Source organism: Myotis lucifugus, unplaced genomic scaffold (assembly GCF_000147115.1).
Source record: "Myotis lucifugus unplaced genomic scaffold, Myoluc2.0 scaffold_7, whole genome shotgun sequence".
Lineage (NCBI taxonomy): Eukaryota > Metazoa > Chordata > Mammalia > Chiroptera > Vespertilionidae > Myotis > Myotis lucifugus.
This window is the reverse complement of record NW_005871055.1, coordinates 6,675,740-6,688,066: the sequence shown is the minus strand read 5'-3', so window position 1 is coordinate 6,688,066 and position 12,327 is coordinate 6,675,740. Positions and strand designations below refer to the sequence as shown.

Genomic DNA, 12,327 nt, shown 5'->3' with positions numbered 1-12,327 from the left:
TTAAAGAAAATTATAGATATCTTCTTGCTGTCCACATGAAGACCTCATCCATCTGTGAACCAAGTATAACTAAGTTTGAGAGAAAGGAGTGCAAGATACACTTTCTAATGAGGATGTTCTATCCCAGGTGATAAAAGCCATTGTTTTCTCTCTCACCTTAACTTATTTCTTAACTGTTTAGAAGCCTTTCGGAGTCCTCCTGCGTTTTGTAGGCACACGTACAATCACTTTAGGTTTTGAGAAAGAGAGGTGGGGCCTATTCACTGTGTCCACTCCAGGAAGGTGGAGTGAGCAACACTCGGCCTTCAGCCTTAGCTGTCCTTCCCAGAAACACTGAGGATTTTTCTAGCACTACCAAGTGGAGCCTGGGAGCAGTTACAATTATTCTCCGTCGACCTGATTCTCAACTTGATTCAGGCCTTGACTTTATCCCACTTTTCGGCCCTGAAATGGTACCCCACACACTTGCTCTTCCTCTCTGTGTGTAAAATGCATCCATAGCATCACTGCCTTTCCCCTTTCTCTCAGCACTGAAAACCCCAGTTAATTAACTCTCACAAATAAGGCCCGAGCAAACTCAGAACAAATGTCCTTTATTTGACATTGGGTACAAAATCCTCCTTCAGCTGGAATGCATTAGCATGGCCATGTTCCTGGAAACAAGTGGAAGGGCAAAGCTGACCTCTAAGTATTGGGAGCAGACACTGGAGAAAGGGTCACGTGATTTTCCAGGGCACATTTCACCTTTGGATGCCAGGATTTGGAGGGATAGCCATTACCAACCGTAGGAGTGTGGCTGATCAAATTAAGGAAGTGTTTTTAAATTCAATTACACCCTCAGTGGAAATGGTCTCACTAATGCTTGGGGAAAGAATTATATGCAGTCCATAAAGCCTAACATTTTTAAACCCAATTTTGTACAATGTTCTAAAGGTTAATTCAAGATCTTTCTTCCAAATGGAAAGTTAAATACAGCCAATGGAAGGAAGGCATCTGTGGACTGACTGGGGTTTATCAGCCTGTAAGAGTTCATTAATTTTAATTAGCGTAATCACTAATGTTGCACTAACAGTTTAGTAAAGGAAAGTAATTACTCACACACCCACTGTACTAGATGGAAAGATTAGAATTCACTTTCCAAAACGATTAGCATTTTGCCAATTAAAAGAATTCCTTCTCCCTGCCAGCAGCCCTGTGACCTCACTCACCCAAAGATCATTTAAATGAAACATATTTAGCATCAGAAAATGGAGCAGGAAGAAGTGAAGAATAAGGCTGTTTTATTCTTAGCATCTTCCTGGGGTGCAGAAAGCACAGAGTTCTCCATGAGTTTATAATGTCTCGCTCTATTTGCACAGTCATTGACTTCCGTCACTTTAGATTACACCCCTGCTGCTTTGTTACCGGGCAGCAATTAAAAAAAAAATGAAAAGGCTAGTGGAAGTTGAGGCCAAACAGAAGCAATGGGACAGCCTAGGTGCAATGCCCTTTGCTAAGGTCCAATGATTGAACCAGTGTGGGGATTTAGTGGCTGGCCCCATCCTGAGCACCAGCTTAGAGCAGGCCCTGCTGGGCTGCCTGCAGGAGCTCCCTAAAGCATGAAGTTGTATCTCTTGGGCCCCCCTACTGACTTCTACCAGGACTGGGTGCCACCTTGGTGCCTCAGTTCAGCTTATAAGTCTTGGGCAATATGGTCCGACTGCTCTCCAGCACCATGGCCCAGCTCCTCTCCATCCCCACCAGGCCCTCCATCTGCTAGCTACTTGGAACTTGTCTTTTCTTAACTATCCCATGTTCTTTTAAACCCAGCTCCTTCTAACCCGCTATCCATCTTGTCAGCAAACCCTTTGCCTATTCTGTTAGAGCATTCATCACTCATGCTTTGCCCAGGGTAAATGTCACTTTGCACTGACTGGAATAGCTACCTCCCCCATTTTCAGTCAGAGCCCCCACTGCATCCTACATTTTTGTATTCTATTCTATGATTTATACTTATATGGAGCTACTGGGGCAGGGACAAGGATCTTATTCTGCTCAGCATTCTCAGCCTGTTGTAAATGGTAGGTGGTGTATACACATTTGTCGAATGGCCAAGTGCATTGTAGGTAGGAATTCTACCCTTCCCACCTCTTCCCTCAGCCTCATCAAATCTCAGCCTAGGAGGGAAAGCTTAGTCAGATCAGCAAACATCACAGAGGATGGAATGGAGACATTTGCATAACAGGTGGGCATTCCCGCTTCACCTGGCACCTCAGCCAGCACCACTTCCAAAGGGAGCCGACCCTTGCTGAGTGCATCTCTGGGCTCTGCTTGGGTTCTGCCAATGGGAAACCCTGGCAAGAATTTGGAGGCTGGGGGAAAAGGGAGATCTAGGTATTTCTTCCCCACTCCTCCTTGCTTTGATTTCACATCACAAAGGTTAGCTACACAGAACAGGATGGAGAAGATGGAAAAGGGATCTGGAAAAGGACATGCTGAAAATAATTCACCCAGAGATTGTTTCTGAGATGGGAATTTCAGAATGTTTGTCATCATGGCTCAGCTTGGGGAGAGGAGGCCCTGGGTCTAGTGCACTGTTGGGGTCTCCAGACCCTCATGTTGGCCTGTTCTCAGCCCAGAATACTGCCCAGGGGAAAAGATCAGCTCACCAGGATAGACACAAGTAGGCAGGGACTGAAGCAGAAGGCTGCCAAGTCTTTACCCAAAGCACATCTATATGGAAATGCTCTCTTGATGTAATACTTGATGTGGTTTTAAAGCTGTTTGACAGGCATTATTTCATTTGATTCCCTAATAACCCTTTGAGATAAATATTTTACTGATGGGGAAACTGACTTAGTCAACACTGCTGGACAAGTAAACTGTGAAAGAAAACAACAACCGGAGTCTACTGATATTCAGGCTGTGATCTTCCTGGTCTATGATCTATATCATCTTTAACTGATCTGGGCTCCATTTCCAGCTGCACCCCTTATAAGTTGTGTGACCTTGGTCATGTGACTCAACCTCTCTGTATATCAGTTTCTTCATCAATAAGACAAACACAATATGTTTCTTTCCTGATTTTTGTAAAGACTAAGTGAGAGAGAGGGGACTCTCAGAGGCTGGGAGAGGAAGCTACGTTTGGGGCTTTCCACGGGAAGCCAAGACCAGACCTTCTGCAGGGCCTGAAACTGGTGGAAGGACCTGGGAGGGGCCCTCACACCTGACTAATGGAGTGTGTGAGCCCTGGGCTTATACAATCACAACCAATAGGAGGAACCTCTGACCCCCACCCTCACCCACTGACTAAATGGTACATGCCACCAGCAGGCAGGTGGGAACTAAGCCAGATTTTTATTTATTTTTATTATTTTATTTTTTATTACAGTTTACATTCAACACTGTTTTGTAATAGCATTAGATGTACAACACAGTAGATAGACATTCATATATGTCAGCAATGTTCAACCGGTGTGCCCCAAGAATTTTTAAAACATGCAACTATTTAGTCAGGGGTACTGACCTCTTTTTCCTTACATTGTCAAATTTTAAAAAAATGACAACAGCCAACACAACACTAGCCATCCAGTATGAATGAATCAAAATTATGCCTATTTTATTTTTGTTAGATCGGCAAAAATATATGTTTTGGTGTGCTGCAGAATTTTAGTAATTAGTTTATGTGTGCCATGAGATGAAAATGGATGGTACAGGTTACACAGTGTTCCCTCCGATAATTCAAGTGCCCACCTGGGTCCATCAATAGTTATTACAATACTAGAGGCCCAGTGCATGAAAATTCATGCACTGAAGGGGGAGTCCCTCAGCCCAGCCTGCCCCTCTCACAGTCTGGGAGCCCTCAGGGGTGGGAGGTAACCCGGCAATCAGGGGAAGGCAACGCCCCCATCACACCTCTGCTGCTGCAGCCCTGGGTGGCTGGGCAGCCGACATCCAAGGCTTTCCTGTGCTTTGGGCTGGCCCTGGGTGGCTGGGCAGCCGACATCCAAGGCTTGCCTGCACCTCGGGCCTGCCCTAGGCGGCTGGGGGCCTGAAGGCAGATCTGGCCGCACCATGTGCCTGCCACCCCCCGGCGGGGCTGAAAGGACTGGGGGACTCTGGCGGAGCTGAGGGAACTGGGTGCCTCCATCTTGTGGCTATGGGCACCACCATCTTTGTGACGGTGAGACGGTCAATTTGCATATTCCCTCTTTATTAGATAGGATTGTTAACTATATTCCCTATTCTTTATTTATTTTTTAATGTTTTTAATTGATTTTAGAGAGAGAAGAGAGAGGGAGAGAGAGAAACATTGATTGGTTGCCTCCTGTATGCACCCTGACCAGGGATCGAACCCACACCCAGGCATGTGCCCTGACTGGGAATCGAACCAGCAACTTTTCAGTGCATGCAACAGTGCTCAACCAATTGAGCCACATTGACCAGGGCTATATTCCCTATTCTTTACCTTACATCCCCAGGCCTATTTTGTAACGATTTAGTACTTCTTAATCCCATCACCTTATTTTACCCTGCCCAACCCCCCCCCCCCCCAACACTCCTCCCTTAACACCCCTCCCCTCTGGAATCCATCAGTTTGTTCTCTGTATCTATAAGTCTGTTTCAATTTTGTTTGTTCATTTATTTTGTTCTTTAGCTTCCACATGTACTAGTAAGTGATATCATATGGTATTTGTCTTTCTCTATCTGGCAGAACTAAGCCAGATTTAATTTTATTTTTTCTAAAAAAGGAAATTGGTCTTTTCTATGAAAAATTAAATGAAATAATTATGCAAAAAAGAATACCTACTTTTCACAGTTAGTAACACTTAGTAAATGCTACATACTATTTCCTTCCCTATATTTAACACTAATGGGTAAGTGTTAGGAGGATTCTTGGACACAGCCTGTTCCTTCCTGGGCCTGGTGGGTATGCAGGTTGGTGAACAGCAGTAGCTTGCCCCCCAGGGACAGGGCAGGAGCACCGTAGCTCACTCTCTGGGTTGGCAGCATTGTCCCGGGAAGATGCAGAAACTGGCAGCTGGGTGAAAACTGGAGGCAGAGCTAGTCGGCCCCACTTGCCTGTAGGTCACCTCCACACCAGGGGTGGCCATCCCAGCACGTGTGTGTGTGTGTGTGTGTGTGTGTGTGTGTGTGTGTGTGCCCACTGCATGCCCTAATGAAAGGGGAGCTAGCTAGGCCTCAGCTGTTCTCCACACTCTGGGTCCAGGGAGACAAACGTGGGCAGCAGTGGTGGTGAGTGTGAAAAAGACCTGTGCCCTCGTCCTCTACACACCAAAGCCCGGTGAGGAGGCAAGTGCCCACAGGCACCGGAAGTGCAGAAAGAGCTTGGAGAACGAGGGCAGAAGACGCTCTCTCTCTCATGGCAGCCCAGGGAAAGGCAGTCATGTGACAGCCTCCTACTTGGAGCCCCCCACCCGCAGAGCTGCCACCTCCATTCAGCAGCCTAGGTCCTGCAGGCTAATTAAGTTAATAAAAAAGAACTAAAGGAATGGAGGAGGGAGCTGGAGGAGGGGTGGGGGATGCTGCTGTGCTCAGAGTTAGGAGGTGTGAAAAATGAATCTGTCTTTCAATTACCAGCTTTGTAACCCCAGGCACATTACTACAGGAGGCCTGTTTCTTCACCTGAAAAATATGAATCACAGTCCTCGTGTCACAGGGAGGACCCTTGTGAAAACCACAATTATCATATGCACACTAATGTCTGCACTACCCACACCAAGAAACATGCTGTTTATTTTGCTCATGGCTGTGCTCCTAGCCCCGCAGGGCCTGGCCATAGCAGGTGCTCAATAAATGTTTACTCAGACCTGAGCAAAAAGTACCGTCACAGCTCCCGGTGTTTTTAAGGGCATTTTGAGGGGCGATACTATGAGGAACAAAAGGTTAGGAGAGCCTGAGGGTGAAGGCTGCCTGGTGGAGAGAGTCTGGGAAGCTGCTCCCCGCAGTGAGCCTGGAGCAGAGCAGAAGTGTGCCTGGGGGCAAAGTCCCAGGGATCCCAGGGGTCCCAGGTGAGGCTTCCTCTCTGGGCACCTTGCCCAGTTGCATAGGACCAGCTCTGTGTCCCACCAGGTACCTGGGAATCCATGAGAAGGGCACCCAAAACAGCACAACCCCTGACAGCACTGGAAGGACAAATGGGAACTTGCCAAAATTTTGTTTTAAAAATACCAGCAATAATAAAATAGGGGGGAATAATCCATTGACCTCCAGTGCCTGCACATAAATATCGACAGTATCAAAAAAGCAAAAAGAAAGGTGTTTTTTGTTGTTGTTGTTGTTTTCTACAACAAATGACCATCATACTGCATGTTCAAGACAAAATTTCCTATTTGTTTGAGTATCTTATTAAAGAATCAGAAAGGCATAACTAGTGCATTTTTTTGGACTGGGTTTGCCGAATCTCAATCACGCAAAGCATTCACCGTGTCCCTCATTTTTCTTTTTAAAGTTTTAAAAATGTTCCATTAGATTTGGAAAATGTCTTCTTGTAGGAGGAATCTTTTGAAGGACCTTCTATTTTTTAATTGGGTAAATTTAGGTTTTATACTGACATGAAATGACAGAAAGGACTTACAATATTTCAGCATCTAAATTTGGCAAAACATTCAAAACAATTTTGTCTCAAAATATTTGTCAAAACAGATAATAAAAGTGTTGGCAAGGATTCAGAGACATTGGAATTCCCTTACATGCTGATGGGAGTGTAAAATGGTGCTGCCACTTTGGAAAACAGCCCAGCAGTTCTCATTTTTTAAGAAATAAAGTTTTCTCTCCCTGCACTGGAGTCTCTGTTTGTAACACTTCGAACACCAGGGGAGTCTCAGCCAGGCTGGGAGACTGACCACCCAACTAACATCCTTCTCTTTGTCCTACAGTATGTGTCCAGCTGTCGCGCCGTCACTCAGAGTGCACCAGAGCAAGGCGGCTGCCCCCATCACCACCTCACCCACCACCACCGCCACCACCACGCCCACCACCACCCCCGCCACCACGCCCACCCTCACCACCTCCGCCACCAGCAGGCAGAGCCGCGTGCCCCCCAGGTGACGCCCTGCCTGTGCCCCCTGTTCTCCTGCCAGTGGGAAGGCCACTTGGAGGTGGTGGTGCCCCACCTGCGGCAGACGCACAGAGTGGATATCCTGCAGGGAGCTGAGATCGTCTTCCTGGCCACGGACATGCACCTCCCGGCCCCGGCTGACTGGATCATCATGCACTCCTGCCTCGGCCACCACTTTCTGCTGGTGCTCAGGAAACAGGAGAGGCATGAAGGGCACCCCCAGTTCTTTGCCACCATGATGCTGATTGGGACCCCCACCCAGGCCGACTGCTTCACCTACCGCCTGGAGCTCAACAGAAACCATCGGCGTCTCAAATGGGAGGCCACCCCCAGGTCCGTCCTTGAGTGTGTGGACTCGGTGATCACTGATGGGGACTGCCTCGTCCTCAACACCTCGCTGGCGCAGCTCTTCTCCGACAACGGCAGCCTTGCCATCGGAATCGCTATCACTGCGACAGAGGTCTGCTCCTCAGAAGCCGAGATGTGAAGTGAGAGGCCACCGGAGGCTCACACACAGCCACCCTCCTCCAAGAAACTCTGCTTGTGCCCTTCGGATCTCCAGATTGCAGGACTCCACACTCCTTTTTATTCTTCTTCCTTCACCACCCTCCCTTTCTTCCTTCCCTTCCTCCCTCCCTCCCTTCCTTCTTTCTTTTTTTTTTTTGTCTCAGTGCTTAGGGGTATCTAGTATTTGTCTGCCTTGGGCATTATATTATGTAAACATCCTGTGATTCAAGATCTTGGTGAAATGTTTGTCCTGATTAGTTGGAATAGTTTTACAGAACATTTTTAATTAATTCAATCAGAATGATTATTATCACCCCCCAATTCCCTTCTCCATGGCTTCCAAAATGAGCAAAATTCACCGAGACCACGAAGCAGACTGTTGGGGTTGAAAAGAGACTTGGTATCCAAACCATTTCTTCCTTCTCTTTTCAGTCTATTTCAGGGCGAGCTAACTCTGAAGTGTGTGAGAACAGCAGGTTGGGAAGGGACCTGGCCAGTTCAGAGATATATTTCAGACCAAGCAGACACAACCTCAGGGTCAGAGCTGTGCTGCTGGATGTGAGGGGATGGTGTCTCCTCAGAAGGCCAGGCAGGGCCCAGGGCTGGAGGCGCCATCACACAATGAGTCTTCTGGTTGGTCCCAGGGCTCAGGGGAGGGGCAGACATTGAGCCCTCTTTGGCAGGCTGCTGTGGGCTTGCTCCCGGCCTGTGCCATCTTTTCCTGCTCTGGAATCAAAGTCCTCATATTTCTGGTGCTTTCTTGAAAACCTTTTTGCCCTCCTCTGAGCAAGTAGTAAAATAAAATGGGCAAAATGTGGGGAAAGAGAAGCAGCTGAAAAAAACACGGATAAAATTAATCTCCCACCTCTGGGAGGGTGTTCTCTACTCAGAGTGTTTTATTATCAAGTTAAAAATCCATCAGTCCTTTCACTAGCTTGGAGCACTTTTCTATCACACAAAGAACCCCCTGTGCTCTTGGAACCTTATAAACCAGAACTACAGCTCACCATCAGATACGAGGAGCTTGGCATCTGTGCCCAGATCCTTGGACCTGGAGGGCTGGCCCAGGTCCTCATACATCAGGGAGGGTCCTCTTTCCTTTCCTTACTTTCCAAATTGCTCCGAGGGCCCCATTCAGTGCACAGATGTTATCACTGGTCAAGTGTGCATTCGGCACCCTGCTGCAGTGTGACTGAAATCCATGTTGCCTCTAGGTAGATGGCTTTCTCTTATTTGGTTGTTAGAACAATTTGTCAACATCTTATTGAAATCTCTCATATGTTTGAAGAAAATAGCATGTTTAGCCAACTTGGTCTCTTCTGTTCAAGGTGGAATATCTGTAATCTTTCCCCATAGGCCCTCTTCTCCCTTATTTTTGTCATTTTTGTGCTCCCCTTGGCCACTCTCCAGTCACTGAAGAAGCATGGCCCCAACCCCCACACAATGCTCATCAGAACCTAGTGGGCCTTTCGCCAACCAGTGCTTCACTCCCTCACCCCAACCCCTTGGCTGGATCCTGGCAGGCCTCCAAGTGAGTACTTAGTTTCAGGCAGCTTGCCCTGGCTGGTCACCAGCAATCTTTTCCCCACCAAAAATAATCAGCCCTGAAATACAATGCCCTTCCCTTAATGACCAGGTAATCCTCTAGCGATCTGTCTCACCAACCCACACTGCAAGCACCTGAAGGGTGGTGCCAGTCAACAGAAGATTTAATCACAAAGCCCCTCTAGTCACACAGTGATTGCGAGGACCCTGGGGCTGAGGTTTCCTTCTTTTAGAGCCGTAAGGGGACCAATAAATATTGTGTCACTGACTGAGATAAGCATCAGATTACAACCTCCTTTCTCTTAGCTTAGTCAGAACATCCTACCAAGGCACCAGTGCCCCCCTCAGATCATACAGATGGTCAAGAATGGAAGCAAACTGGGGCCAGTTGATCAGCACTGGAGAGACTGGCTCACCTGGCTCCTTGCTTTTTCCCAGGCCCTCGCCTGGAACCTAAGACCTCCTTGGCTGCAAGTCTTCTCCCTCTGGAAGCCACAGTTCCTCCCCAGTTTCTGCTACTCAACTGCTTTTATAGCATTTGTGTAGCATCACAGGTGCCCAGATAAATGAACAAACAAAACCTCAATTAGAGCATAATTAGTGTTCATGGAGCCTTAGGACTCCTGCAAACATTACCTCTGCCTTCTTGTTGTGCCAAGTTACCTGAGCCAAATGGGAATAACTTCACATTATTGCTATTGCTCACAAGACTGTATTATGAATAAGTGATCCTAGCTAGGAACCGGTATTTTTGATTACTAGAAACTTTTAGCATAAAGGGTAGAAATGCGTTATTTTCATCCATCTATGGTGCTGTCAAGAAGGCCTGCTCTCCATATCCACATGTGAAGAATGGAAGCTAAAGGAGCCAACTGAAAACAATGACAGAGACAAGAGATTTGTTCCAAGAATAGGGACAGAGATTGGTACCAACAAAGCACATTGTGTTGAGCTTTACAGTCATAAAGGGCTCCCTCATTTCAGTCTCAGGTTAATCCTCATTAGTATCTTCAGTATGCTAAAAAATAAATAAATAAATAAATAAAAGGTTCAGAGACATTAAATGACCTTTCCAAAGTCGCATATCAAGTGGTTGGGACCATGACTAGAACCCGGTAAATCAACAGCAAACTTGGTGTTCCTTCAATAGGAAGTCTGACCCAAAATATTCAGCAATGTTCCCACCTCATCAGTGGGATGTGGGCCTGAGGGTCAATTGGGTCTTGGTCCTGGGATACTTGGGGAAGCAGACAGACAGATTTGCTTTTAGAGGCATCTCAGCTTGAAGAACTGGTCAACTTGGAAGTGGGGGAGAGGGGAGGATGGAAGGGCGTTTGAGGTGTGGGAACCCTCATGTATCTGATCACCCACTCCAGGCTCCTCATTCTTAGACTCCCAGAGCCCTGGGAACTGGTTGCCTCATTCCATTCCATTCAGGTGCTGCCTTAATGATGCACCCAGGAGTATTTGCATTTTAAAAGCAGGCCTGGGGAGAAGGCAGCATTTAACAGCAAGAAGTGAGTCACCAGTATTTGAACTTTAGGCACCTGTGAGGGCAATTATTTCAGGAGGTGTGGAGAGAAGGACACTTCTGCCCCTGCAGCTGACCCTACATAAATGGTTGTTGCAGAAATGAAGGTCAGGCTACACAAAGAAGATTGTCTTTAAAAATCAATCTCTGTGTGATCTTGCACCTGAGACAGATCCTATCATTGCAAGTACTGTAGACAGTTTAGAAATAGATCAGGTTAATAATAATAGTAATACTCATGGCTACCATTTATTGAGGGTTTACTATGTGACCCAGTGGGCTAACTACTTAGAGTATATTATTATCTCATTTAATTCCCATAACAACCTTATGAAGCAAGTACATTATTGTACCCACAAGAAACTTAAGCTAAGAGAGGTTAGACACTTGTTTAAGATTGCAAAGCTAACAAATGGTAGAGCTGAGCCTGAATCCCAGTACGTCTAGCTCCAATGTCCAGGCTTCTGACCAATACCAACTATGTCATTTCAATGAATTCATGGACCAAGGCTAAGAAGGATCTTAAAGTCTGAATGGCACAGAGGCCTTTTGTACTTTAATACTAAATGTGCCCTTTTATTTCTCCTTTTTCTCCCTTTTTCCCCAGCCCAAGACAGAGTGGTGTGCTAAAGGTGGCTTGTATACCAGCTGTTAAATTTTTAAAAGATGTTTATGAGACAAATGTTAAACACAGCCATTATTAAAAATTAAATTGTATAAATTTGCAATTAAATAAGTTATTAAACAAAGATAATACTCAAAACTCTCCACTTCCTAATTATTTCACTACTTTTTATTTTCTGTGCTCTAGAGGTTATTTCCATCTATCATAACTATATGGTGAGCACACTATATAATGATGTCCTACAGCACATCTCCCAACTCCACATTTAGTGACATGGCTTGAAATTGACCTTGGGGGTAGTATTTATACCATGGAAATTGGCAAGTGTTTTTAACTAGGCTTTTACCTCTCAGAGATATAGTCTTTAAACAGTAACCAGCACACCACTACCTAGACAACTCTGATATACACAGGACTTTAAATGATGAAGCAAGATCCTGGTGGCCACACTGACAGGGGCACAGTTGACAGGAAAGGCAGTGAAACAGAAAATTATTGGGAAAATACAAACTGTTCTACCGAAGAGACTGAGGCTTCTAAGTTGCTTCAAGAGCATTCCCTGCCCTATTCCAGACCCTTCTTTATTGCTGTTAGTGTGGGAAGTTTTATTCAATGACTTTCACAGAAATATCATGGCCCCACAAACCAGCCTATTGGCCATCCCAATCCAAAAAGTAAAACCAGACTCTACAACACTGGTATCTCCTGTTACTTGTTCTTATAGGTCATCTTTCTTATCTCTACATGTAGACCAAAACACAATCTAAAGAAATATTTTTAAATTAGAGATTTAAAAATATCCAACACCTGAGAAGGGCAAAGTGAGCAGTGGTTTCAAACATCACCTAAAATATGGAACCACCAAAATAGGACCCTTACAAAGCACCAAGCTGAGAGACAGGAAAGGGAATGAATCAAGAAATGAGTCCCATGAAGAACAGAGCACAGCAGCTTACCTTTCTACTCTGGCTGCTTCACTTCATTGCAACCCAAAAAGGACCCTGTTCATAGTCCATAGCCCAGAGCAATACTCTTTCTAAATTAAGGGCATGGTTCCCA

General features: G+C 45.9%; 1 protein-coding gene across 1 annotated transcript in view; it reads left to right on the top strand.

The window, feature by feature from the left end:
- Nucleotides 1-12,053, top strand: part of SIAH3 (siah E3 ubiquitin protein ligase family member 3) — a 77,157-nt gene extending 65,104 nt beyond the window's left edge. Inside the window, exon 2 of the mRNA XM_006083531.3 lies at nucleotides 6,879-12,053. Coding sequence (XP_006083593.1) covers nucleotides 6,879-7,547 — 669 coding nt within the window. The 3' untranslated portion in view covers nucleotides 7,548-12,053. The remainder of the gene's footprint in view (nucleotides 1-6,878) is intronic.
- Nucleotides 12,054-12,327: the final 274 nt, after the last annotated feature.